The following is a 14,064-nucleotide window of genomic DNA, read 5'->3' as shown; positions in this document are numbered from 1 at the left end:
TTAAGTGGTTTTAATGAGCGCAAAAAAGTTTATAAATATACTTCAATCCAAAATGCAAGGGCACGCCCTCGTCATACATGTTTATGCCAAAAGTAAACGCGTGTAGATCAAGTAAATCAATTACGATCAAAACCTGCACAAGCGAGTGTGGGTAATTAACACAAATAACGTAACATTAATTCTGCTCATGTTTATTCCGTAAAATTTGCATAATTTCAAGCATTTTAAAATTCACAGACTGACGTGCCATTACACAACAACAATATACACCATACAAATACTTGAAAATTTGGTTCTAACACTACCGTTTCCGTTTCATTGACTAATTAAAATTAGTGTTACACAAACTTCTTTATGTTAAATATAATAAATCATTTAAGAGAGCGCTTGAAATGTTCGTTTCGCACTTTGCAAAAATCACATGCGACATTACAATTTTCCAAAAACAATTTTTAATAGTGCAAGCATGGTTAAATGCATTGTAAACATAACCTACATTGACTAATCGGGATGATACACACCTTGCCTTTGTGGAAGAAGACTGGATTCGGATTCTCCGTCGCCGTACTCGGAATAAAACGTCATCGAACACTTGGGTTTGCTTAAACCGTTAGTATATAGTTCAGCCATAATTTTCACTTATACAAAAATGCAACAATATTTCACAACACTCTTCTAGTACAAAAAATCCACGTCAGAAACACCACGGAAAGAGCGCACACCATGCGTGTTTGCTCCGACACAGACTTCGTGCAGGAAATATTGATTTTGGCACCGCATAAAGGCGCCTCCAGCAAACGCGCAACGGAAGATTTTAGGATATGTGTGCTTTCGATACGTCGGTATAAAGATAACTAATGAAGGTGGAACGATTAAATATTTTTTGAGCACACATATCTACTGCATGAGAGTGTAGGTGGGTTATGGATACTTAGGATACTATAATGTAGCCACTTATCTCCTCCAAGTACTATAAATAGTTTAAGCAAAAGTAAACATTCCATTAAATGTTATTCAGGATCCATTGTTCTTCTAAATAAAAAAATAATATGCAAATTAATGAGCTCCTGTAAATGGAAATTCGAGGTCATAAACTCGCCTACAAAATCGATAACGTCTGCTACGGAGTATATCACAAACTAACATGCCTCTTACCTTAACTGAGTAATTAGATTTCTTTTACTCGTATTAATTTTGATAATGGAAGGAACTCATTTAATTTTCACATAGCTAAAAAGCTTTCAGCTACACAAAAATTTCCAAATTAAAAAATATACATATTAAACTACATATTCGAAAATTTACAACACATGTCTTTAATAAATGTGTACAGACAACACCTCCACACACAAAAATATATACCCATAGTATTTCATAAAAATGTGTTGACGCAAATCAACAAATTTAGTTTAAAAATAATATTCGCGACTGAGAATATCACAGTGATCAGCAACATTACCGAATTCTAAGCTCAAATCAAAAAGAAATTGTTTATTGAACTGTCGAAATAATTTTTGCTGTATAAATAATTCTCCGTAAGATTAAATTTGAAAATATATCTTGCCAACTTAGAACATCTGTTCCAAATTATTAAAGTAACGAATGTAGTAGGTATTTTGTATCCAAAAATATTTGAATGTCGTTTACCTGTCTCTCTATATTTAACTTTATATGTTGGAAATATCGCTGAATCAACTGGAGTCACTGAACGTATTTTTAGCACAAACTGTTGTACCCCTGCAAAATTACAAAAAGTATAAGTTTAGTTAGAAACTCCACTTGGGCTGAGATTTATCCCTATTACCCAACATTCAATAAAAAATAAACTGCTCATTATTTTTTTTTAAATACACTGATTAGTCTGAAAAATACTGGTGCAGTGATAAACCACAAGTGTAGACACATAATATTTCGCAGGATTTATCCAGTAAGATTTTGTGATAACGATATCAAATTTTTAGAGATAATTAACAGATCAATTTTAATTAGCAATTTACCACTTTGGAGATATCGTTTCTGCGTTTGCAAGATTTCAGAGCAATCGATTTTGGAGTTTTTAAATTGTAACATATCGTTATAGATTTTTTCCAAAACTCTAGTGCCTAAAGAAAAAATAAAGATGGCCTAATAAATCACAATTCTAGAAAAATATGATTTTATAGAATTTAAATAACATTTAGCTAGCGAAATTTTGAGATAACGTCATCAAATTTTTGTTGGGGCGATCAAACAAATTTTGGTTAGCGTTTTATGGTGGTACAAAAGCTAAGCGGTTTTTATAGAATAGTGAACACAGCTTCGTTTGACATTTGGTCTTGTTCTCATTAAAAAAAAAAATTAGTCGAAAGTTGTTTCGACAGCATTTTCCTCGCTCCTGAAGTACGATGAAATATATTCAGCATTTTCGAGTTGAGTTTTTTCTTTACACAATTTTGTGATGACGTCATCAACATTTTTGCAAGGGCACGTATATCAGTTTGGATTGGTGCAGTGTTATATTAAAACTAACAATATTGTATTCCCAAAATTATAAATAATAAATAAAATAAATTGATGTCTCATTCATTCATTTTTTTAGCCACCTGTTTAAGCAAATCTAAAAATGTAAATGCAATGATAAATCACAAGTAAAAACTCATCATATTTTGCACAAGTTCGGCATCGAACCACAATCGCAGAACCACCAGCTCGCCGCTCTCTACGATGCACTCACTGCGCCACAGAGACATTCAAACCGTGTCGAGAATAAAACGTTATTATACCTTGCAAATGTTTTTGCGAATATTTGAACGTTTAGCGAAAAAACTGAAAGTAGGTTCGTACACTACAAGAATATGAGTATATTTTTGTGTAACATTCAAATCATTTTAGAATACCATTCATTGGAATGACATCATCAAATTGTTGGTGGGGATGATTAGCTAAATTTTGGTTAGCATTTAACCATCGACATGATATTTCTAATATACATACAAAATTTGACAACAATCGGTCGAGCAGTTCCGGAGATTACGTATCTAATAAAAATGGATATAGACAGACAGACAGACAAACGGAAACGAAAGACTACTTTTTTCGTACTGTAGGGGGTCATGAAACGTCGAGGAAACATAAAAGTGGCCATTCGTCCGATGAACTCGATTACAATATTTCCTTCGCTTACACTCGGAAGTGAATACTGGCCAGTCTTAATTGTTTTTATAAGATACAAATAGTTTAAATTGTAACATAGTATACAAAACATTAATAAAATAATTCTTTGGTCTTTTCTATCTGGCCTGTAGAGGTGTTTATTCATAAATAGAAGGGTAATAAACATTATTTGACAGAAGTTCACACTTTTGTGATAATCCTATGACGGTTTTAAAAGTCACATCTGTCACTTCTATTTGCCACGATTATAAATTACTACTATCCCTTAAATAAATCATAAATAAATGTTTTGTGTCCGTACCTAATCCTGAGCAATAGGACACAAAGAATGATTTACGATGGGTAGGTACGTTGAACCCTTAAATACCATAATAAAATTAATCAGTTTATTTTCTTGTTATATACTAGTCCAAAAGCTATAAGGTTATATGACCATCATAAAAGTAGTTGACCGCAAATAAATATCCCCTTTGTGTGGTTCGCACTAAGCTTACCGGTCGGCAATAAATCGTCTTCTAAACATTTTTTGCTCACATTTAACAGGGCCGATTTTCAAAGCGAGTGGTTATTTCGGAACCCTGAGCGGCGTAGGTAGTAAAGAAATAATGGATTGGTGAATTTACATATGTATTTAGTGAAAGCCACCCCTGGACGAAACCACAACAGCCGGCCGAGCTGCAGTGGACACGCTATTTATGACCCTAAAACCTTTTCTATTGTAAACAACTTAACTTCGACACAATAGGGTAATTTTATGATGTCCATGTAACCTTATAGCTTTTGGACTACTATATCTAAAAACCGTTTTCGTTGTGCACTAGTAGAGTGGTTCTAAAAATATTTGGATATTTTATTACTCTCTTTTTAAATATTTCTAGAACCATTTTATATACAGGGTCAGTCTCTAAGCCCACTCTTCGATATCAATTAATTATAATTATAAATAGAAAAAAATCTAGAACTAAACTTGTACAGTTCTACAGTTCTTTGAAGACCATATGCTAAAATTATTTTTAACTGTACGAATTGTTCAATTTATTTTCGAAATTCTCCATAAAATATTGCAAAATGGATCTTGAAAATAACGTTGTTGTGATTTTGTGGACCCCTGAATTACTGAAAAATTAAAAAATTATTGTCGCATTGAAATTCAAAAATAAACTGTGCTTATAAATTCTAGGAAGAGGTTAATAAGAATAGATAAAACAACTATGTTGTGTATTATACGTCGAAAACAAACCACTCTGTATAGTCGAAAACAATTTAAATATAGGCTACTCAAAAAGCGGTACAAGTTTATTAATCTCTTACTTTTTTCTATCTCTAATAACACTAGTTTACAAGGTTTTATATCCAAAGAGAAAAATAGTTGAATCTAAAGGATTTGGTTTCGAGAAATTCAAATCTGAAAGCAGAAAAAATCCATCACGTCAGGTTTTTGAGATATTTATAGTGAACCAAGAGTTATAAGGTTATATGGCCATCATAAAATCATCCCATTGTGTCGAAGTTAAGTTGTTTACAATAGAAAAGGTTTTAGGGTCGTAAATAACGTGTCCACTGCAGCTCGACCGGCTCTTGTGGTTTCGTTCAGGGGCGGCTTTCACTAAATATGAAAATCCACCACTCCACTATTTCTTTACTACCTGCAGCCGCTGAGGGTTCCGAAATAACCACTCGCTTTGAAAGCCGGCCCTGTTAAATATGAGCAAGAAATGTTTAGAAGATGATTTATTGCCAACCGGTAAGCTTAGTGCGAACTACACAAAGGAGGTATTTATTTGCGGTCAACTACTTTCATGATGGCCATATAACCTTATAGGTCTTGGTTCACTATATATAAACATACCCCGTATTTCTTTTCTTTTATACAACTCTTGTAACTTTTTTATTTTTAAATATATATGAACATATAGTTCTTGGAGCAAATTTGTATTATTTTAAAACATCATTTACGTAAATAAGTAACATAAGTGTCAATTATTCAAGCTACTAGATTGTCATCAATATTTTCTTTAAAATTTTTCAAGTACTGTTTTTAGAATAATTGGTTGCTTTTGATTTTTCTACGGGATGTGATAATAAAAATGTGAGGTTGGCTTCACAAAGATCTTTTACAATGATACAAATTTGCTCAAAGAAATACAGGTTTATCTTTAAGAATAAAGAAGTTACAGGGGTTGTATCAAATAAAAGTAACACCCAGTATATATTATAAACATTATGACTGAAAATTACAAATGATTATAATAGACCAACAGTAACACATTTTCGTCCCAAAAACCTTGATACCTTCTTTTTAAGCATATTTGAACAGGTCTTCCCGCTTTAGGTACTATAATTTTACTACAAACGTAACAAAACTGATTTGCACTTACTTTGCACGATCTCGAAGACATTTTTTATGCGACAATGGTGCATTAACATAAATCAGTCTAACACTAACGTGAAGGTAAAAGCAAAGTTCATTATTTTGGATTTATGAAAAAACCTGACGTGATACAGATTATCCGTTTTTGGATTTGTTGTCAGTAAGTAATTTGGAAGCAAAAAATATTTTTTTTATTTTTGGATATGAAAAAAAGTTTAAATTTGTAAACTAGTGTAATTAATAAGATATCTAGGACAGCGCGCTTAGTGGCTCACCCTGTAAATACCATTTATACGATAATCTTAAAATACATCTAAAATTTCACAACATTTCGTTCAGTAGTACTGAACAAACGACAGACGATACACGGAAACGGGAGACCTACTTTTCCATACTCTAGGAGCTATGTCATTTATCAGACGGACGCTATTACAATACTTCCCTTGCTTATGCACAGATTTCTTTTACCCATCTGTCTGCTGTCTATCGTCTGTCGCCTGTTGCCTGTCGATTTTTGCAACGTCAGCTTTGTTTTAGGTTCATCGTGCAGATGGTAAAATGCTCAGTGGAGTCCGTGTATTCATCCCCACCACCACAGATGTGACAACATCATTTCAAATTTTTGCTAATATATTTCGAATTTACACATCTAATCACACAGCGATTACATACAAATTAATTCCGGCCCAACTCACTAGATTCTCTCGACACTCGTTGGACTCGACTTGTTAACTAAATTCAGCTCTCGTTGTTCGACCTACCCTCCCTGCTCCCGACGGTGGTTCCCAGCGAAACGCCTACGTCACCGCTTCTAGACTTCTCTGGGGCGCCCATTCGCGACTTCCGCTTCCAGGCTTTTCTCCGGCCGCCGTCGCCGATAATGAGTCATCGGCGACGTACATACGAGAACCCATAGGCGGCGTATGGGTTTATTTCGTAGCAATATATATACCTGTAGTTTATTAATCCAATCTTATTTTTATCTTTGCTCATGTAAGTGTTTGGGAAAAAATCAAAATTGTATAACAAAATTTTATAATTCATCTTAGACACTACAAAACCAATTGCTTTAAATTTTATAGATTTTCACTGTCGTGAACATTAATTCAAATTCATCTGTGTTCCCAAAACCTTTATGACGTCATCTGAAAATTTTGTGAAATAAATTTCATTTAAAATAACAAGCGTAACGTGTCTCGATACTTATATTTTCTTTAAACACTCCTTTTTTTAGAAATGCTTATACAGGTTGTCTTTAAAAAATATAAGAAGGAATATATTTTACTTAATCAAAAACGGTTTATCTGATTTTCTTAAAATTTTGAGAATACAGTATGTATTACTATTATTAATGTTACCTGTACAAACGATATACGTAAAACGCTGATGACGTCATTACATTTATTAAAAAAATATAAATGCAACCATACCAATATCACGCTTGTTTACTTGTTATTTAATAGTACTACTGTTTTTAGGTATTTAAACTTATCATAAAAATATAAACTTTGTGATTTAGGAACAAGAAAAGTTCTGTCTAAACAACTTTTTTTTATCTATATTAATTACTTTGTTATTATATTGTGTGTTCTTTCTGGATTTTTTCGTTTAGTAAAACTATTAAATAAAACAAATATTTCACAAAAGATTTAATCAACATGTTTTTAAAATTACAATACTGAGAAATACATATTTTGTCCCAGTGCAATAATTACATATTACAATTTACGCAATCAATAACTGACTAGATGCAGTTAAAAATATAGCTATAGTTATCTTTAATTCTAGCAGATCTGTTTTAGAATTTGAGTGTTACATTTTATCCATTACTAAAATCGAAATCACTATCATGAGAAATTTTTGTATCTTGTTTGACACTTTCAGTATCGGTGTCCAGCATTTCCATCACATTGCTAGTTTTCTTAACCTCTTGTTCCTCTTCCTTGATCTCTTCCTGTTCTTTCGAAACATTAACACCACTACCACTTTCGACGTCTTGTGGAACTGACGGATTATCACTATGTTGACCATCAGCTGGTTCCACATTTTCTTCATACTGTTGAGGATAATATTGTTGTTCATCAAAATTCTGTTGTATTAATTGACCATTTTCATCATACTGAGGTTGAGCTTGCGAATAGTCATAATTCTGAATTAGCTGACCGTGTTCGTCGTACTGTGACTGACCTTCGACGTACTGTTCATCATAATGTTGTGCTGCTTGCCCACTGTCGTCATACTGTTGAATTAATTGTCCTTGTTCGTCATACTGCGGCACTAACTGACCGTGTTCATCATATTGGGCGTTCTCGTCGTAGTGTTGAAGGAACTGACCATGTTCATCATACTGTTGTATCAACTGTCCTTGTTCATCATATGACTGAATTGGTTGTCCATGTTCATCATACTGTTGAAGAGGTTGAGAGTTTTCGTCAAACTGACCAATCGGCTGACCGGACTCATCGTAATTTTGGACAAACTGATTTTGTTCGTCATAAAGCTGAACTGGCTGACCGTTTTGATCGAATTGCTGAAAATCAGGATTATTTGTGTCATATATAGGCTGATTATATTGATCATAAGATTCCGCATGACTAGTTTCATCGTACTGTTGAACTGGTTCGTTGACCTTTGTTTCCGATAAATCTTTATTGCTACTTTCCTCATAATTCGTTTCTGCTGGGTGCTCAGTTTCCAAATATTGTTGTGGAGGTTGTTGCTGATAATTATTTTCTAGAACTTCTTCATTTGCGTCTGTGGATGGTATTTCATTCTTCGCAAATTCTGAGAATTCCTGTTTTTGTAATTCATTATCATTAGAGATTTCTATATTCTGTTCTAATGTTTCCTCTGGTGGAAATTCTTGTAACGGTTCACGTTCAGGTTCCATATGAAGGGACCTTTCTTGCACAATATCTTCAATATTTTTCTGTTTATCAGGGTCGTTTTTAGATTCTTCAGTTACGTCTGGAGTTTCAGTTTTTTCCTGGGTATTAGAAGTGATATTATTTTCATTAGTTGTTACTACAGGCTGCATAATTGACTCTTTTGATTGTAAAATATCATCTTCGGAAGAGATTTCCGGAAGTTTAGAACTTTTTTCAGCAAAATCTTCGTTTTCAGAGATTTCAACATCTTTTGAGATATTATCGCAAATGTTGTCATCCACAGAAGCAATGTTCGAAATAAATTGTTCGTGAACGTCACCTGGAGAATCTTTAATTTCAGCAGATGTATCAAATTCATCTTTTGGTTTTTCAGCTGAAGATTCTATAGCGGCAGCAGTTATGTTTTTCAAGGGTTGTTTATTCGATATGTTTTCTATTTCATCTGTTTTAAATGGGTCATTGAAAGTTATATCGTGACTGATTTTGTTTTTATCAAACTGATTCAAGTTTTGGCGCTTAGTTTTATTAAATTCAGTAGGATTCTTGTAGAGAATTTCATCCGATTCAGAAAAATCATCAGTTTCAGTATCTTCAGCTCCTGAAATAATGTTTTTGGTTTCATCTTTTTTAAAACGTTGGGGAGAAATTCCGATAAAGTCATCGTATTTCTTTAAGGTTTGAGGTCGAAACTCATCTGGCGGCCCAACAGGTGTCACTGAAATATTATTATTAAACTCTCTAGGCTGATTTAGTTTATTACTATCATGTAATGGCCGGTTTCTCAAATAAATGGAGTTCATTATATCATCTGCAATTGTATTTGCGTAATTAGGTCTAAATTCGGCATCGGTGAACGCGTGCAAGTCAGAATAATTATATTTTTCGTCATGATCAGTTATTGTAGTCGTTGGAAGTTTTGCTCTGGCTTCTTCTTCTTTTTTCAACATCTCTCTTAATTTATTTGACGAAAGGTTTTGAAGATACGTTTGCACTATGTCACTGTTATCATCAGTACGTGGTTTCCTCTCGTCTAATTTTACTGTACGTGGGGGTAAGCTTTCTTCCTTTTTTATTTGATTATCTCTATAGACTCTATCCATAAGAGTTTGATACTGTTTTCGCAACAATTTAAATCTCTCTGTTTTTGCTACCAACATCGAAACTCGACTTTCGATTCTTTCTAAACTTCTTATAATACGTTCATTTCTGTCTTGCCGCCGTCTGTCTTCTTCCAGAAATCGTTTGTATTGTGCCCTCAATTTTCGATAATGTGTTTGTTCTCTTAAAAGGAAGAGTAAATATGGAAACTATTTTACCAAGAACATACCTACTCCTCTCTAGTAATTCGAACCATTTCGTTAAATTTCATTTCGAGTTTTAAGCGTTCCTCCTCACTAAAATAATAGTTTGACCCAATTTAGCTACAATACAAACAAAGGGTTAGACAAAGGAAAACTTACCTCTTTCTCAGCTTTTCCTGCAGTTCTATAAACCTTTTATAATATTCTTCCGTTTTAAAACTAATCGACATGTTTAAGCCGTTTTCTTCAACTGAATTTAAACAAAAAATAAATTCACTTAAACACACCACTGTTTTGAGTCGAATTCAGTCTGACGTCAACACAGGTACCCACATCATGTATGCGCGACGTTATTACGTGACGCACGACAGGGTTGAGCGAATGTAGCAATTTTACCTGCTTTCAAACTAGTCGAACATTGATTATTTAATTGTAAGATTTAATCAAGAGTTCGCGTGTATTTCAATTTTAATTAATCACTTTATTATCGTTTACCGATATTGCGATAGAACCGACATAAACGACAGCTTGGTTTGAAGTTTGATACTTGAAAGATGTTCCCGTCATTCTGGTATATTATGAAAGTCGATATAAAATATCCGCAAATATTTTATCTGTGGCAAGGGCGCACGCGATCCTTCGTACCAGGACAGTAAAGATACTAAACTTGACCTTACTCACAAAATTCTGTTTATAGTGCAATTCAAGTTGCATTTGTATGTTTATCTGCTATCATATCATAATAACAACATTATGAAAGTCAGTTTAAGTATTAAAATGACATGGTTTATAGGACTGAGGACTAAAACGAATTCGTTACAGTACCAAGTACTATAATGAAATTCCTCAATTAAAATAATTAAAACCAAACAAGTCAAAGTAAATCTGCGTACAAGTATGAAGGAATTTCCTATGCATCCTTCTACAATAATGAGGGTCTTCCAACTTTAATTATGTTTGATTGTAAGATCTGTCCCGGAATCTGATAACAAGAGGCGAAAAATCTCTTGAAATAATGACCAGTAATTCTTCCGGAGTTTCAAAAAAACGTAGCTATAATGATTAGATTTTTGGTACACCTGTTATTTCTGGATAAGACAGAAAACCGGAATAACCTATCTAATCTTTGAGTATTCTTCAATGAAAAGAGATTCCCGAGCAATTTTAGTTTTAGTATCATCAGTCAATTAATCGTCACCCAATAGTATAAATTTATCTTCATCTAATAATCGAAAGTAAATAATTTTGTATTTTTGTGGCGTTTCATAATTCGTGGAATACGAAAATACAAATTTTCCGTTACCGTCTGTCATGCTGTACCTATATTTCAGATGAAATCGACTACATAAAACTGTGAAATAGATTTATACATTTTCTGAAAGGGATTAATAGATAAATTCTGATTAGCCTTGTACCATTTTTATGATAACCCGAATGTACATTTGCAATTTCAGAACAATTGGTGCTATAATTTTGTGGATTAGGTACTTATTCGGCTTTAATAAACTGTCAGTGTACCATTCAATGAAAAAATTTGAACTGATAAACAGATGACAAACCACAAACGGAAACAGGAAATCTGTATTTTCGTGATTACGAAAATCTGAACTCAATGATTCGTAAAATAATCTTATTGTAATATTTCGCTTACCCATCACTCCTGAATTAAACGCCATTTAATTCTATAAACTGTAGAAATGAACTGTTATTCTTGGATTACTGTAACTGACAACAGATGTACCTACTATCACAATTTGTTAATGCAAATTCTGTACCGATTTTACACCAGGATCTCATGCCGAGGCCAAAAACTACACTACTAACAATAAGTGGTGATGATAATAGCACGAAGTGATAATGATAAAGATAAAGACATTTATGAGGAGGTAAGTTTGTACAGGCCAGTATTAAGTCCCGAACTACGTACTTATCTTTACCAAATTTGCCGGTATATAAAAGCGTCTCTATTTTAATTGTTTCTTATTTTATTTGTTTCTGTGGTGTAAAGTCTATTATAGTGTTATTGAAAAATGTTGTGACTATTTTTTAAACTTTGCACGTAACAGAAATTGTTTGTTGAATCGGCCTGAAAATGTAATACGGGTGCCGACGCAGTTGGAAACGAACTTACAAAGGAATGAGTAAATCTTCTTATCTAAAAGTTCAACACTCCATAATCACTTTAACAGATCATCAAATTGGAGAATTTGCACTGCTATACATGCACAAAAAATTTAGTTCTTTTGTTAGAGGCAGAAATGTAGGTACGACTACAAAATGGTGCATCAACAGATTTCTTACAACATTTTGTAATAATCTGTACCTAGTGGATGAATTTATAGATCTCTCAGTCTAAATTATCGGCGGAAGAACAAAAATCAAATCCTATTTAGGTAATACGTAGGATAATATCAGTACTTAAGAAAGCGTGTTAGCAGGCCATGAAAATCAGTTAAACCGGAAGAAAATTCTACTGTAGGGTTTATTTAATACCCAATCCTTAAATTTAATTGAATTTAATCGAACAGTTATGACGATTGTGTAATAATTGAGGAAACGTATTGTTGTCATTTAAGTGGACGCTGTAGCATTTCTTTTAACCCTCTTAAATTTAGTAATTTAATCAAGAAATGATTAAGATGATCTCAAGTTTTTTAGAGAGAACTTCCCTCACCTCTGAGGTACAACCAAACAAATCCAGTTTCTCAGACAAATTATAAAATTGGAAATTTCAAATTTTATTTTTTTCTCCTTTTTCTAAATTAAAATAAAGTTAGCAATGGATCGCATAAGTTTTCCATAATAAAATTTGTGATGACGTCATCAAATTTTTAGCAAGGACTCATATGTCAATTTGGAGAGATACAGAACTGCATTCTCAAAATTTCAGGAAAATCGGATACACTGTTTTTGATTTAATCCATAAAATAAATGACTGCATTAATTAATTTTTCAAATCACCTTGTATAAGTAAGTTATTCTGAAAATATGAATGTATAATGATAAACCATAAGTACGACGTCATCAAATTTTTGAAGAAAATAAACAGATAAATTTTTATTGACGATTTATCATGTTTATAATAACCTAAACCTTAAAACTGTCTGTCCTGTAGTTTCGGAGATTACTTGTCTAATAAAATCGCCAACAGACGACAGACATTCTTGTAAAATTTGCATTTTACAACTTCTTTCTTTGCTTAACGACATCACAACAGTATATTTTACCTACGCCAAACTTATTTTTCAGAGACCAGAATATTCACACTGCACTACAGAAAAGATTGGAATTATTGCTTGTTAGTAAAATTAACTGTCATTGTTATTTTGAAATATAGGGAAGATATTGCTAACTTACTACTTCTACTTCTACTTCTACTTAGCACGAACATTTTGAGGTTATCAAAATCCGAGTTTCTTTTACCTGTTAATAGTATCACTGTCAGTGGATCAGAAAAGTCGATATCTATTGTGTGACCTTTTATTTGCTAGTTATTTGTAGGTCTAATTAACTATAATTGTAATGTATTATACATTGTGGTGACCGAATTTGAATCAAAATTTCGCGCTGAAAAAAAAAATTAACAGCGGCGCGAAATCACATTTGAATAATTTAAATTTGAAGAAAAAAAAACATTAAAAAAAATCGTTAAACATAGGCAATCATGTGCACGTTAGCACTTTTGGATAGTGTGTAGTTCTGCTTGGAAATTTAGTTAGAGGGTTGGTTGAAGAGGGCGGCTTGGTAGAGAGGTGAGAGGGGCACTGTTGTTTTGATTACGTGAGTGAGAGCATGGTGAAAAGGCGCGGTAAGTTAGCTGGGTTAAGTTAGTGGGCTTGGTAGTTAATAAAGGGAGGAAGCCTTTGTTTAACGATAATTAATCGTAACGACGACGACGCACAGTTTCCCAACAGGCGTAGCTAATTCTTGCGGCGTTCTAATCGGAAAAATGCGAATTTCTGACCGACGCTAACACGTGTGAATTTGATTCATTGTTTGTAAATTCACAGTTCATGTTAGGAGTTTAATCGTTAACTAGTTCTAACACAATTTAACAATTAGGAATTTATTTAGATTAATCACTTACTAGGAGATTTCATGAAATTCACTTAGTCAGGACTCGTTTGTTTTTTGTTTGTCTAATAACGAATAAGGTTTCTGGATGCTAATACCTACTTAAGCGTCACATTATAACACTTCTTAATTCTTCACACAAGATTGCTGATAAAGTGTGGCACATATTAACCTTATGTAATTTTGTTAGCTTTGCAATTTTTCACCTCATACAATTTCTCTATCTTAGAATTCTCAGTAATTCTCTTTGTTGTATAATTTAAATTGAACGTAAACT

General features: G+C 33.0%; 2 protein-coding genes across 5 annotated transcripts in view; both read right to left on the bottom strand.

Moving 5' to 3' along the window:
- Window positions 1–11,549, bottom strand: part of LOC135134411 (AMP deaminase 2) — a 31,136-nt gene extending 19,587 nt beyond the window's left edge. Inside the window, exons 1-2 of one of the 4 annotated variants that reach the window (XM_064063091.1) lie at window positions 11,455–11,549; window positions 11,365–11,402 (exon numbers count right to left, since the gene is read on the bottom strand). In XM_064063091.1, coding sequence (XP_063919161.1) covers window positions 11,365–11,389 — 25 coding nt within the window. In that variant the 5' untranslated portion in view covers window positions 11,390–11,402; window positions 11,455–11,549. Of the gene's footprint in view, window positions 1–521; window positions 926–11,364 lie in introns of those variants that run through there. The other 3 variants (XM_064063092.1, XM_064063090.1, XM_064063088.1) reach the window with 3 other exon arrangements.
- Window positions 7,161–10,370, bottom strand: LOC135134467 (putative mediator of RNA polymerase II transcription subunit 26). The gene is made up of 3 exons (XM_064063151.1): window positions 9,873–10,370; window positions 9,744–9,806; window positions 7,161–9,693 (listed from the first exon to the last, which is right to left on the bottom strand). Exons 1-3 carry the CDS (start codon window positions 9,941–9,943, stop codon window positions 7,344–7,346), a joined length of 2,484 nt encoding a protein of 827 aa, XP_063919221.1. The 5' UTR covers window positions 9,944–10,370; the 3' UTR covers window positions 7,161–7,343.
- Window positions 11,550–14,064: the final 2,515 nt, after the last annotated feature.

The sequence above is a fragment of the Zophobas morio genome, unplaced genomic scaffold (genome assembly GCF_036711695.1).
Source record: "Zophobas morio isolate AGI-343-1 ecotype UQ-CSIRO unplaced genomic scaffold, CSIRO_AGI_Zmor_V1 ptg000023l, whole genome shotgun sequence".
Lineage (NCBI taxonomy): Eukaryota > Metazoa > Arthropoda > Insecta > Coleoptera > Tenebrionidae > Zophobas > Zophobas morio.
Note: the sequence above shows the minus strand (reverse complement) of the source record. Positions and strands in the feature narration are given on the sequence as shown.